At 38.2% G+C, this 15,309-nt stretch overlaps 2 protein-coding genes across 7 annotated transcripts in view; one reads left to right on the forward strand and one right to left on the reverse strand.

The window, feature by feature from the left end:
• The window catches only part of cdh23 (cadherin-related 23), a 258,601-nt gene that overhangs the window by 31,217 nt on the left and 212,075 nt on the right, over positions 1–15,309 (reverse strand). The gene's annotated exons all lie outside the window — the stretch shown is intronic.
• Positions 1,237–15,257, forward strand: vsir (V-set immunoregulatory receptor). Of its 2 annotated transcripts, none has more exons than XM_083540526.1 (7): positions 1,237–1,577; positions 8,856–9,230; positions 9,611–9,661; positions 9,828–9,938; positions 10,295–10,322; positions 11,309–11,484; positions 14,378–15,257. In XM_083540526.1, the coding sequence occupies exons 1-7, from the start codon at positions 1,523–1,525 to the stop codon at positions 14,413–14,415; spliced, it is 834 nt and encodes a 277-aa protein (XP_083396652.1). In that variant the 5' UTR covers positions 1,237–1,522; the 3' UTR covers positions 14,416–15,257. The 2 variants fall into 2 exon arrangements, with proteins under 2 accessions (XP_083396652.1, XP_083396653.1); XM_083540527.1 differs by having other exon boundaries at positions 1,292–1,577; positions 9,903–9,938.

Here is a 15,309-nt window from a genome sequence, read left to right on the forward strand (position 1 = left end):
AAAAGGTGCATTTGATATTCAAAAAATGCAAATTGTTTTGAAACAGTTGAGATCTGACTGTGAAACCTGGCCCCTTTTATTTACTTTCGCACACATTAAAATGCGTAAATCTTCTTACATAGGGATACGCCGGTCTATATCTTATGACACGCATGTTGAATGCCATTTACTGAGAACTCGGAGAGACCAGAGAGCTGCAAAGCCTTTGGGTTGGTCAGCGTTAATGCGAAACCAGTGGTGAAACTACTGCATTCAAATTGAACGAGCGCACATCCAGAACACGACGTGTGCTTCTTGTTTTTCTTCCTGTTTGGCCTGTTCAGCCTGTTGATGTTTTACAACTGCTACTTTCATAAGAGTGGCGTGAAAACTGTTGCTTTATTCTTATTTTCAATCATCATAGAAGTGGATAAAAAATGGCAAGTGGGTGGGAAAAATCTAATTTGTCAAATCCAGTCATGGGTCTTCCACGGGAGGGTCTGTGATCCCAAGGTTTTTCGTGGGGGGGGGGGGGGGGTACTGCAGGGGGTCTGCTCATTATGTTAAATTAACTTCAACTTGAAGCTGATGTTTATGTTAATGTATAATAGTCGACCTGTCAGTAAAATGTAATGTTAAGCTCTATTAAAAGTTCATATAATTGTATAATAGACCACCTGATAGTAAAAGGAAAAGAAAAAATGTTGTCTTAACATAATAACTGGCGTAATATGACTGGTTTTTTTTAATATCAGTGACAGTGTTTGACACATTTTGTATCAGGGGGTCCCTAACCCATGTCTCTATCACCTAAGGGGTGATAAAATTTGAAGACCGCTTAGTCATTTTTAATTTCAATTTCAGTCGATCGAGATCTGATATGCTGACGTAACAAAAACCCCGTATTGAATTACCACCTACAGCATCGAATTTAGACTTCAGACGTTCACAGTAGATGTTAATACTGCATGCATTCGCTCTGTAATTGTTGTTAACATTAAATAATAAGAATAACAATAAGAGTAGTAAAAGTAGTAGTAATAATGGTGGCAGAGGAGGTACTAGGATAAATAATCCTAAAAATAAAGGAACCAAACGAACAATGGAAAATGTGTTATGTTTTAATATTTAATGAATGTTTTTAGTAGGTGGAAAAACTTAAACAAAATAAAAATTTGTATATAATTCAAATTGTATTTACCTAAAGAACCTTTAGATTTAGAAACTTGGTGGAGTTTTTCATGTGTCATCTGTTCATTTATGTAAATGTGTTTCAGACAGAGAGGCAGACAGGGGCGGATACATGTGTTAATGTGAGTGTGAGTGTGAGAGAGAGAGAGAGAGAGAGAGAGAGAAAGAGAGAGAAGAGAGGCGCATGAAACCATTGTGTGTAATCAGCAGCAGTGTGCGTGTTCTGCAGTCCTCAGGAAAATTTTGCGGTTAGGAAACCTGGCTGTCCTGGTTGACTGATTAGAATCCAAAGCAGGAGTTGTGGCATTTAAGAAGTTAAAGCAAACGTCCAAGGAGTGGATCTACAGACGAGATGGAGTTGTTTACGCTTGTGTGGCTTTGCCTTCACCTCTTCCTGGCTGTTGAAGGTAAATGAGTGTGTGTGAATGTGTATGAGAGAGAGACAGAAAGAGAGACAATCCATAAACTTTTCCCAGCTGCAGGCTGTAAAAAAAAAAAATGCTTTTCCAAACAAACATATATCCAACCTTATTACTGCATTGACTAAACACACATTCCACAGCCTGAATGTGGCTTTATGAATAAGAGCATCACTGTGTTACACTGAATCTACTGTGCAGGATGAAGGATTTTATTTGCTGTTGTTATTGTAATAAAGAAAGTTTATTCACTGTGCATTACATGAACTGAACCCGGAATTAGAGCAGGTCAGTGACATGTTAGATAGTTCCCCTTATCATTTTTAAAGAATTGTGTCATGCTGGAAAAGTCGCCTATTTACCCAAACAGTCCTTGAGCCAAATGTTGAAGCCACACGACGTTTTAGTGCATAACAGCCAATAGCTTGTGTAACCTTTGTCTTATTTTCTACCCTATTTATTTGTAATACTGATACAAAAGTGGAATGACTGTTGCCCTATTTATTCAAAGCGCTATTTCAAAAGAGACATAGTATGTGCAAACCTTTGACTTATTTCCCCATTGTATTTATTGTAATACTGATAAAAAAAAAAAAAAAAAAGCAAATGCAAAAAAATATCAACAAAAAAAACCACAGCTGGTTTTCTGTTGTTCCCTCAAAACAATACATTTCTCTTCAGTAACTAATTTACAGTTATTGACAGTTTGTTAAAATGGAAAAAATAAAGTAATACAAATTCCCAAGTGGAAACCGTTTTGCTACCCCTCATGGTACGGACTTATTATCTTTGAAGCGTTCAAGTTCCGCCCCTGAACATCTGGCGAATGTTCCGAATCATTTTTTCCCCCCCAGCAAAAAAACATTGAAATGATTCGACATCTGCTTAGATTTGATTCATTTGATTCATCACTAGAAAAAAAAGAACACCCGGAAACAAAATACCGAGTAGGCTGCAGTTAAAAATTATTTAGTACTGCATTGCATGACTTAGAATAAAACAAAAATATTTACGTATAATCTAAACCAAATATTTTCTCAGACTTGGCCATTAAACTTGATCTAAATGAGTTTTTGCAGATTTATTTGAGAAAAACAAAACCACGAATATAATTAAATGGTTATAACATAAATGAACACTATAAAACAAGACTAGAACAGTTCCTAAATATGCAATAAAACATATTACTAAAGTTGCTAATGCTCGACATAAAAAAATTATAATTAATAATGTTTATTAAAACAACTGATTCGCTGCTGCTGGACCGTTGTTGATGTTCCCACACAATAATGGCATGTGCCAAGGATGGAAGCAGTGTGTCCTTGTGGAGATTTTGACTAAGGATAAACGGAAAAATGGCGTGTGCTTGTTTGGAGCCGATGAGCAGCATGGGATTGATTGTGAGCAAGTGCGGATATGGAGCTGAGAAACACAGCTGGGCATCTCCTCCCCATCCAGCTGGGTTTCACAGATCCCAGTCAGCACAAGCTTGTCAGAGTCCAGTAGGAACCTCTGAATAGACTATATCGATTTGTACCATTTCCTTGATTGGAAGTTCCTGCTTAGTGTACATTTGACTGTCTATTAAATCAACAAATATGCTGACATGGTTGCCAGGTTTCAGTAAAGGTTTCACTTCAAAAATACCTCAAACTAACCCATACAATTCAGAGCTTGAAAAGGGGAGTATTATGATTCTCAGGCCACCACAATAAGTCATTTCAACAGTAATACACGTTTTTTTTTTTTTAGCACCACAGTGTGATGTCATATCAAGCAGACTTACTTGACTTGATCTAAATTACGTCATTAGACATCAAATGCAAAATCTAATTGACAGGATCCAGGATTAAAGAGAAATTTCTTGCTCAAGGGCACAACCCCCTGGCTGTTCTTGTTCTCACAACCTTTAAGATAAACTATTAAAATTGTGTTTATTGTCAGAGTGTGTGTGCTATATTAGAGTAATTTAGCATACAGTATTGTCATTAGTGATAAAGTGGTTAATAATGGGTGAGAGTAAATGACCCTATCAGTGACCCTATTAACACCTTTTAACGAGCCTTCTTATTCAAAGTGTGTATGATGTATGTGTGTGTTACAGTTGGCGTTAGGTTTATAAAAATAGACACACATAACCCTATTAGGTTAAAGCTTTCAGTTGTGTACATTTGTTGAGTTTATAGTCTATAGATTTTACACACAGGTTTGGGCAACATGACAATATTTTATTAAGATTACGATTTGTAGCATCATCCAAACAGGGATGACACGCTGCAATTGGCAACTTGTAAATAAATCCTTTTTGTGTAATTCTGCTTTTTCAAGTAGTTAAAATCAGTAATTTTACTTTTACTAAAGTATGTTTTGTTTGAAGTATTTAACTTGGCTACATTTTAAATCATACTGAGTTAAAAAAAAAAGAAAAAAGATATAAAATGCACACCCTGGAAACTACAGCACTGATTTATTAATGGCCAGAGAAAAAACTCACAAGGAAGGAAAATGTAGAGAGACAAAACAGACGCCAGGGATGCAGACTCGGCTAAAAGCGTAATACAGTCGAATCGAAAGTTGTTCAATGTGTGTGTCTCTAATTATCATAAATGAATACATTTGCTGCGAAAGTGCACAACTCACATCGGACTTCTTTTATTTATTGTATTGTACCGCACTTTAATTTGTAAAAGCCTTCCTTCAATCAAAAACAACTGAGATTTATATCTCCTTTATGAATCCCCCCACACACTCCCCCCACTGTTAAAAAAGTAACGCTGTAAATTTGATACTAAGTAAATTTTAAATGAGCTACTTTTAACTTTTTCTTTTTTGGACCTGTAACTTGTACTAAAATAAGATTTCATTGAATTAACAGTCATTTTACTTGAGTAGAATATTTTATTACTCTTTCCACCTCTCCAAGTGGGGAACTGAAGAAACATTGGACGACAGGTGCAAATGAAAGTATCATTCACAACCTTTAGATTTGTCATGGTCCACGTCATACCTCATTTGCAATGAATTGAAAAGTTTCAATGTTGCTTTGTTGCTTGTTACGGTCAATGAAGTTCTGATGTGTTCTGCACGTATTTTGAATTTGAATGCTTTGCAGTTGCTTGTGCTGACTGTAAATTACGTTTCCTCGTCATGTTGCTGGATGTTGTGTCTTGACCCAAAGGCTAGCATTTCAAACAGCAATACGGGATAATGAGAGTATCAGGCATCAGATTTTAGATGCAGCCTGATTGTCATGTTTGAGTTGTACAGACAGGCTGGGCGATATTAAGCTGGATCTTTCCACCCGTCAAAATAATGCTCCATAAAAGTAATATATGAAAGCTCTCCTGTGAGTAGAAATGGGCCTCGAGCAGGGAGAATAATTGGGAAGATCAGGAAAAATGAGAATAATGGATTGGAACGGAATCAGATTTGGCTCTATTGTCCATTCGAGAGACAGGAACAGGCACAGGGCTTGCGGCTACTTGCAATCACACAGCGTGCTTTTTCTATTGCTGTTCCTGACCCCCCACCCCCAACACACACACACACACACACACAAACATGAGCCTTGACCACTAACCGATTACATCAACAGAAGGGTCAAAGCCTGTGCATATGCTAAACAGTGTAAGTTCTGGACCTGCATATATCTGTGTATGAATGTGTACAAAAAAATCTGTAACAAACATGAACTTGGATTTATATGCATAAATATTACAAACATGACATTTCACAACTGTTGGTTAGCACCTGTTTAGCACATTCAGCTCATTTTCCATTCGGTAAGGTGTGTTTTTGTGCACCGATTAGAAATAGGACTCCAGGAGGATGAACTGCTTAAGAGTGGGTCATTTTACAAAATTATCTTGCACACATTATACAACATGCAAAATCCATTACAGTATATGGTTTTTAACAAACTGCCACTTAAACAGTAGCAGAGCTTAAACAATTATCATTGAAATTCAACATTTAAATTATGTTATAATGTGGTGTTATGTTATAAAAGCTCTCTCAAAACCAACACTATATCAAAGTACCAATTAATTCCAATATTCTTACTGCCGAGCAAATATTAGCAGTAGAAATGACAGTTATTGATGTAGATACAGTGCAGTTTGCTATGTAGCCTGTAGTTCAGCTAGCTAGATACAACCTTAGTGCTTGTTTGTTTAAAGCATATACTACAGAAACGTCATCTTGTAACGCAAGATTAGGTGTTCCCTTCTGGAGATAATTACCACAGGCCATGCCCACACTAAGCCAGGTTTTCAGTCCAAAAGAAACGTAGCTTTTCGAATAAGGATGAATCTGAAAACGGCATTTTCGTCATTGAGAAAATGGAGGTTTCGAAAACGCCATTTTTGTCCGCAGAAAAGTAAATAAATGGCAGGCGGAAATGACGCAGGTCGAAGAGTCTTACGTATTTGCCCATGCGCAATACAGGGACGTAAGAATTTTCAAACGTTTTAGTGTGGATGAAAAACCTTTGGGAAACGACTGAAAGTGAAAGTGTGGACCCCGAGTGTTTTTAGATGAAAACCCTGTTTTTTTTCTCCGGAGTAGTGTAGACGTAGCCACAGTGGACATCCGTTGGACATCCATTATTTGGAGAACATGGAACCAATATATTTTACCTAAATAGAACCTTGACTGCAACACAAGTGTAGAGAATGAACTAAACTTCTATTACGTTGACCATGGAATAAGCGGCGTATGATTTTGCTGGCCAGCCACATGGCAGTCTTTCAATTTTCTCTTCCCTCATAGTGGTAGTTTAGGCGGTCCGGTTTGTTGGAATGTTCACAGATGACTGATCTGCTGATCTTTTTTGTTACCATTAAATTCCACTAGTTTCCATGGAAATGGGGTGTTGCTGTAATCTCTCTTTGGCTTTGCGAGCCAAGACCAGAGCAGGAAGGAAGTTTCTGCCCCTCAGCCCCTCAAAAGCATATGTCTCTATCACTTCCAAACATCCGGAACATTCCTTCTGTATTGCCCTCTTCTCTCTCTCTCTCTCTCTCTCTCTCTCTCTCTCTCTCTCTCTCTCTCACTCTCTCACTCTCTCTCTTCTTTTTGCAGTTTCTATCATGCAGATGTTATACAGAAATGTATCAATGAATTTATCGATTTACCATGATCATATGCTGACACACATATACATATCCCACGCACACACCCCCATGATGACAGCACCTCAACAATGCTGTGGTTGCAATTACTGAAAGTGTCATTGTTTGGGGGACAGGCATGAAGGGTAAATGAGTCATTTGTGATCTGGAATGCAGCATTAGGACTGCCGGAATTCCCTCTGTACTCAATTGAAAGTAGAAATACTCAGAGCGTACAACCCGAACGTGCAATTAGAAAGCCGCTGGGCCGCTGGGTGTGGTTGAATTCAGGACTCATGAGTCAGAGTCAAAAACATAGAGAAATCCAGAGGCTGATTACGGATTGTACATACTGAAGTGAATGGAAATGTTTTGAAAGATTACTTGTATGTTGTGAGATATAAAGGCATAACTGTAACCTGCAAACATTTCCATTTCCATCTGATTTTCCCAATGAAAAGGGAAAATGAAATGCATACATACATAGTCATAAATTGTGTCCAATATGAAATAAATAGGTGGTTTTCTTTACTTGTTACATGTACATTACAGCACGGTGACATTCTTTGCATATCCCAGCAATGTTAGGAAACTGCTGTCGTAGAGCAGAGTCAGTCGTGATACAGCGCCCCTGGAGCACAGCGGGATGAGAGCATTGCTCAAGAGCCCAAGACTGGTAAAAGGGGGGTTTCAAACAAACTGGGTTCAATTAAAGAGTTCTTCAATATATATATATATATATATATATATATATATATATATATATATATATATATATATATATATATATATATATATAAATATTGCAATCATTTTCAAATTTCTATCATATAGGATGAATAAAATGTTTGGGGAATTTACAAGAAGATTGATTTCTGTGTCATATTCCTTCACTGTACAACTTGCAGAAGACATACAGTTCTGCATGTAGCTACAAAATCTCCTGCTAGTTACCCAGCTTGTCACACAAGATGACTTAAAGGTACATTGCTTGTGCCCAGATGTCTGCAAAAAATAAATTAATAAAGATGTTTCCTTAATATTTAAGTTAACACTTTAGACAGGGTCAGCTATTTGCAACAGTGTGTGTGTGTGTGTGTGTATGGACACATATAGCAATAACTGAGTGTTACTCACCAAAACAAAGAGAAGGAAACTTAGAGGAGGAACCTTGGAGACCAAAGAAGTGTCTGAAAGTCACAAGGTCAGCTAAAATAGAGTGGAATGAAAGCCCCAGAGAGGCGGATGGAAAGAGTTTTGCTGACATAGCTAGTTCAGTTTTACTCCGTCTAAAATAACTGACACTTACAGTTAAATATATAGCATGAATGACAAATTATGTATGTAGATGTAAAAAAAAAAAAACACATTAAAGTACATTAAAGTAAAAGCGAGAAATATTTATTTCTTGGTTAATAACCAAATATTGTCTTAAACCAGTATAATTTTCTAGATTTGTGAAAAATTCCTCTCTAGTTTTATGACATAATAAGCATCTAGTACGTGTATTAAGCTCTACGTAGGCATTTTTTTTTTTTTTTCAAATTTGATTTAAAGCGTGGTGTAAAATCGCAAGCTCGGGGAAATCATAAACTTGACGATGAGTCAAGTCGATAATGGCATGACGTTTTGACATTTTGATTGAAATGCCAGCTCAGCTTCGGCATGCACGGTGGTACAGGTGGAATGAATCACAGTCCAGTAAATGAGCTCTCGCTAAACGACGGATGTAGGTCGTGCGCTCTTTCGGTTTGCTGCAATCATGCACACGCTCACACCTGCACACCTACAGTACACCGCTTACGAAATGACCACAAAACTCTCATGTCTGAACATTTGAATGTGTATGAAGCTGTGCTCAAGCAACAACAGTGAAGCACACGTGTGCTGTGTGTTTTCTTTCCTTTCGACTCTAATAGTAGAATCCAATTGGGTGTAAAAACAGGCAAAGTTTACAGTCACTTTGACACCTGTAACAGCTCAACAGCGAGCTGAAGATGGTATGAGAAGGATCATGGCATGAGATGGATCCTAGAGGATGCTCTAGTGTCTTTATGACTTTTTTATAAAAGAAAATATTATAAATAATGACACTAAGACGAGGTTTAAAATCGTGTCATTTTTGTGTAAATATGTACCATGTACTCATCCCCAGGTTACACCGAACACGACTCTCACTCGCTCAGCGTCTCAGTCCCCTACGTCTCCTACGTGTGCCCGGAAGGTGCCAACGCCACGATGATTTGCGAACAGTCCGGCGCTATGAAACACCCGACGGACCACCTGCAGCACGTCTGGCTCTTCACGGAGCACATCGACCAGCGGTGTCACATGCGCCTGCACAACAACCGCACACAAAGTTTGGTATACAAAGCCCAGGCCACGTCTTTTAGCGTCACGCTGATCAATGTGACTCGGGCTAACCAGGGACGTTACTGCTGCCTGGCACTGGACATGCTGCAGGATAGCAAGCACAAGCCTATCTTGCAGCAGCGGTCTTACAGTCACATGATCCTCACCATTACCCCAAGTAAGGACACGACAGGCTTTGTTTCCTGCCAACAGTTATTCCCTGTTATTAAAAAAAAAACGATTGTCTTTAAGAACGTATTATTTACAGCTTAGAATTGATCTTTTGTAGCATGTAATTAAACATCCTGCTCCTATTGTATCACTTTTGCAACAATGGCAACTTTTAACACGTGCGGTGTCGCCATGTCTTAAGAAATAAAACACCATGGCCTGTTTGTGTTGCCTGATGCAATTCAAAAAGGAGCTACTGTTACCCCGCTTGAGTAAAACACTACTCTCGATGCTGGACGGATCTTTCTGTCCGATCCGATTTGAGAACTCAGTATTGCTGTGGTAAATAAAGCTTGATATCTATATAAATCATATGTCATTCCATAGGTCGCAACGGCAGTTTGACGTGTACACAGCTGCCGCCTCCACCTAACACAGGTACACTGAACATAGAGTATAGCAAGAGATTGTTGCTAATTGTAGCTGCAAACTCCCCCTTTTTTCCCCCAATCATTGTGTTATTCTGGACAATATCTAGCTGACACTATCTACCAAATTTACCCACACGGCTTGATGATTCTGTTTATTTTCTATCGTCCTCTAGATTCATTCACTACAGGTCTGGTTACAGCTGTACTGGTGATCTGTATTCTTTGTCTGCCTCTCTTATTGATCCTAGTGTTCCGTCAAAAACAAAGACCTCACAGCAGCCGACGTAAGTATACACACTGATCTCATCTACGTCTGGCTATAAATATTCCTTAGCCTAAATGGTTTATTATTAGCAAGTTATGTCATGTAATACATAACTCATAGTCAGCCATAATGAATGAGTCAATGTCTGGTGTCAGTCATAATGACATGTACTTAAACATCTGTTACAGTTTAGATTTGAATACCTAGCGGCCTCCCAGAATCCTTTAGTCTTTACTAAAAGTGACTTACAAGATTTGTGTGCAGGTTTTAGCCTCACATCCTGCACAACGCTGCATATTGTGACTGCAGGAAATTATAGTCGACTATATTCTCTATGTCTCACAATGACCAGTTTCCACTTCCTGCTTCTCACAGGTGCACAAGAGCTCGTTCGCATGGACAGGTGAGTTCCCACGCAATCACCACATCTGATGTACAAAGCTCGCCATGCTAGTCTGTTTTAGATGTAAATAAGTGGCACCGGCGTATCTAATAGCTAAAGAACGCTCGTAGTTCGCAACACTGCATTATGCAAAGTGTATGTATAAATCCTAACACATTTACCTCAAACCGCACAGAGTTGTTAAGTAATCTCAGAACTGTCTATGTGGTTTCATACATACACTACACAACTAAACACAAGCTTTAGGCTAGGTGATTATTAAACACAGAATTTAGCATTAATTCAAAGCTACTTTCAACATATGTGATTTGGCTGCATCTTCTGTGTGAACAGAAAAGGCAAATAGGTTTGTTTGTAAGAGCCCAGTTGCCTTACAATCTATTAGGGAAGACATCAAAACATGTTTCACCCAATGTGAGTTTTACATGCACAAAAATGGCATATACCATTATCCAAAAAGTGATTGAGGAATGCAGGTTGAACCACAGAGCTCATCCAACAAAATCTGTGGTGTCTGGTATCAGATTTTAATATAAATGTTAAAAGATATGTCCATCACCATCATGTGTATCATTAAGCCCTACACCAAAGACTGGGGAATGTTATCCTGAATGAAAAGAATGTGTAAAATAATTCATATTAAAACAATATTAACGCAATAGTAACATAGCCAGAATCACTTCCTCTCATAGCATGCAGTTATGCTACACAATCCCCAGTTGTATCTTCATGTTTGAATTAGGGTGAACCAAACCAACCAACATATTGCTGGTTATTTAGGCATGTGATCATGCGAAATTACTAGTTTTAATGCAAGACAAGTATGATAAGCTTTCCATAAGTGTTAGCTACATCCAATAGCACATTAAAGCAACTTCAGACACCATTTCCTTGCTATATTTGTAATTAAGGGGATGACTGTGCTGAAAAAATGTCATCTATGATGTAATTGCCCTTTAAATGTTATTTTGCCTCTCTCTCATCAGTGAGGCTCAAGGCCACGAGAACCCTGTGTACATGGCAGGTTCTCCACAGGTTCCGTCTCGCAGCGTGGCTCAGATCATGACAAGGCAGTCTTCTGAAACAGGACGCCACCTTCTGTCCGACCCTGGCACCCCTTATAGCCCAAACCCACAGGGAGAGGTGTTTTTCCCTGCGCATGGTAAGAGAAAAAACTTACACACTCCAACTCAGCACAAGATACACAAATCTATATGTAAAATCACACACATTACAGAGCAAACTATTACAAATCTTTCTGTGTGTAATGTTGATTTATGCACAGTATTCTGCCACACACACTCTTGACATCTTCCTCTGTGCTCAATGGAGTATTGTTTCGGCAGAAAATAGTTTGTAAGTCTGAGTGTCTATGGATTGCAGAGAGAATGCAAAGTGGATGGTTACTTGCTGTCGAGAAACAGATATAAACTCCTAAACTCATGAGTTTAGTTCACAATCAGTTTACAGTCATTTCTCATCAGCACTCAAAATGTCACACCACAGTTTAAATATTTAAATGAGATTTTTTTCAGCCGCATATAGACTTTAGAATGCTTGAACCTCACTTGCGGTTGAGAGACATGCAAAAAGAAAAACACTGAATGGAAGAACACGAAGAATTTATGATAGATAGATAGATAGATAGATAGATAGATAGATAGATAGATAGATAGATAGATAGATAGATAGATAGACAGACAGACAGACAGACAGACAGACAGACAGACAGACAGACAGACAGACAGACAGACAGACAGACAGACAGAGATAGATAGATAGATAGATAGATAGATAGATAGATAGATAGATAGATAGATAGATAGATAGATAGATAGATAGATAGATAGATAGATAGATAGATAGATAGATAGATAGATAGATAGATAGATAGAAAGAAAGAAATAATGGAGTTGTATTTGACCACATAACCAGAATCACCTGAAGGAAATTGGCAATAAGTGCCTGCTTGAAATGAATTACTTGCATATGATCATATTTTGTCCCTTTTTTTATATATATCCATTTTGTGAACGTTAGAACTGAAGTAGAACATGGGATCGTAAACATTCAAACATGGTTACGTGACTGCCTTTGAATATGCAAATATTATGGAAATTCAAATAGTATTTGAACAGTGGAATTTGGTTCCACAACACTAACTCACACACACATGTGCAGTATACACATATACAGAAAACAAAAATACAACACTACATCATGTGTAAAATTAGTCAGCAGTAACATTAAACACACACACACACACACACACACACACACACATACACACACACACACACACACACACACACACACACACACACACACACACACAGCTGTAGGTATTCTTTTGTGACAACAGCATGAGCTCATGCAGCCTGAAACATCTGGAAGCAGTGAGGAGATATTTTTGATGCAAACACACACACATGTACGTGCATACACACAAACACACACACGTAGCTCATCCTCAAGTAAAAGTTCCTCTTGTGATGCTCGGAAGCGAAGTCCAAATGTACACTACATTGTTTTCTTCATCTACACTCACCCACTCCCGCAACATTTTGACCTTTGACCTTATTTAGTACAAGTGCAAAGTAAGATTTATTCTCATTTGGGTGATGATACATTTCTGCTCACACCATTTATGCACCCAAAAACCGATACGAGCTGCAATTCTAAAGACACTGGAACACACGTGTTCTTCTTCTCAGCAGATCATTTCAAATAATTTCTCAGATCAGATTTTCTCTCCTGCCAAACTTGACCTTGTGTTTTGGTTCTGAATTGCACTTCAAACTTGACTTATAGGAAGTTTGAAGAGAATTTTTTTTGCGTGTCAGTTTTAATGATGATAACGCAGAGCAATAGCCCAGGGTCTGGGAACGCTGAACTGTAGAACATGCACGCTGTTTATAAAGAAGTCCTCATTAAAAAACAAATCCGAGCATATTAAAGCAAAGGAAATGAAAATTAAATTCAATTAGGGAAAAAAAAAATAGGCGCCTGGTAGATTTTCTTATCAGAAGCCAAAAATGCATTAAAACACACCCACCAGCTACATGTGACTCACTAATATGAAATCTGCTCTAATATTCTCAATTTAGCTTAGAGCTTAGAGATGTGTTCTGCGGTGCGAAGTTCTTTGTGGATGCAATGCAAAGCGAGGCTACATACTGCGTATATGGCTGTAATACATCGGCCCGGAAAAAAGCAGAACGCAAGATTTTTTCCTCACCTTTTATCAGCACTTTTTGTTTTCACAACCCGACACGCTTACACAACGACCCACTTCTGCTTTTCGTCTCTGTTCCTGCAATCCCCGATTCTGGGAAAGGGTTTTTGTTGCAGTTTTTATTTCTTGCTCCACACTTTGGCTAGGTTTTGTAAAACATATTTACTCACAACAGGGACATGTTATTGGGCAGCACTTTCAGGGCAACAGGTCATTCGCAGGGACTTGTACGGCTGTAAAGAGATGTTATTTCATTTTTTTTGGAAGGAGTCTCCAGTGTCAATGTTTCGAAACTTTTAGAAGTAAAGCTGCAAGTTTCCTGACACAGGAAAGAGGTTAACAAAAGGGGTTGGGGTTTGTGGTTTCTATCTTCACTTGTAGAAATGTGCTATCCATACGGTAATAGAATGATTTATTGCAAGAAGAAATTATTATATAATAACTGAGCAAAATAATCATTATACTTTTAGGGATTGCTTTTACAGAATCTGTGCATGTGTGTGTGTGTGTGTGTGTGTGTGTGTGTGTGTGTGTGTGTGTGTGTGTGTGGAGTATTAAAAAGTCTTGCGTGCACATTTTCTGAGAAATAAAGTTTCTCTATAGAAACACAGAAGACAGAAGTAAAAAAAAATCAGGAACTACTTAAAATTAAAACTACCAAATTGCACTTTGTCCATGGTGTGATGTGTGTGTGTGTGTGTGTGTGTGTGTGTGTGTGTGTGTGTGTGTGTGTGTGTGTGTGTGTGTGTGTGTGTGTGTGTTTTTACAGAAGAGCATGTGTGTTCGTATGTACACTAATGAGTTTTGTGTTGTTTTGCAGAGCCCATCCCAGAGTCACCCGACTTCCAGTCATTGTAGGATGAAGAGACGCTGTCTTTCTCAGCACCACTGAACTGCCCTGCACTTTCCTTTCTTTCCATCTTCTTCGCCACCCTCACTTTCTCTGTGATCAGATGGATCTTTGCCCCCACCTTCTCCTTCTACTCACACAAACACACACATGGATTGCTCATCTAAATATGTGGTAAGGTGGGGCATTCTTTTTCAGCACACAGACTGGATTGTTCCATAACCTGGAGGTTTTAGAAGGAGGTGATAATCAGAACCACTGAGAGAATGCAGCTTCTCACTGGTTAAATGCCATTTCTTCTCTGGTCTCGTCTTCGTTTTTTTGTATTTTTTCCTGAACAATGAGACAGAAAAACTGCTCCATCCTCAATCGGCCTTTGCCTGTCTGGTGCTTTTTGTAGAACACACGGTTTCATGATTTTTAGGTGTGTCAGACCTCACCAGGTGGTAAAGCGTATTTGTTTCTTTCTATGTTTATTTTGGCCAAAACGATGACGACTGCTAAAAAAAACTACAAAAAAGATGAATTAATAGAATTTATACATTAATTATAGGTCCTTAATTCAGATTTATACAGTTTTATATGGATATATATATATATATATTGCTGTTTGTAAGAGAAAAATGATCCTTCAGCTGGCCCTGAATTCAAACTCCCAAACCCAAAATAGTTAATGGAATCAGTGTGGATGTAAATATGTATGTATAGATAGATATATGTAAGGATGGATGGATGGATGGAGAGAAAGAATTTAGGAATCCTATTTCTCTGTATATTTGAGACAATGAAAATGATAAATTATATTCTGCACTGTATATGACTTGTCTATAAATGCCTTAAGTAGCCATTATTATGTGTACTTGTTTTAAATGCTGTAAAAGAATATTTGTTCTCCTTTTTTT

This window comes from Silurus aristotelis (assembly GCF_946808225.1).
Source record: "Silurus aristotelis genome assembly, chromosome: 4".
NCBI lineage: Eukaryota > Metazoa > Chordata > Actinopteri > Siluriformes > Siluridae > Silurus > Silurus aristotelis.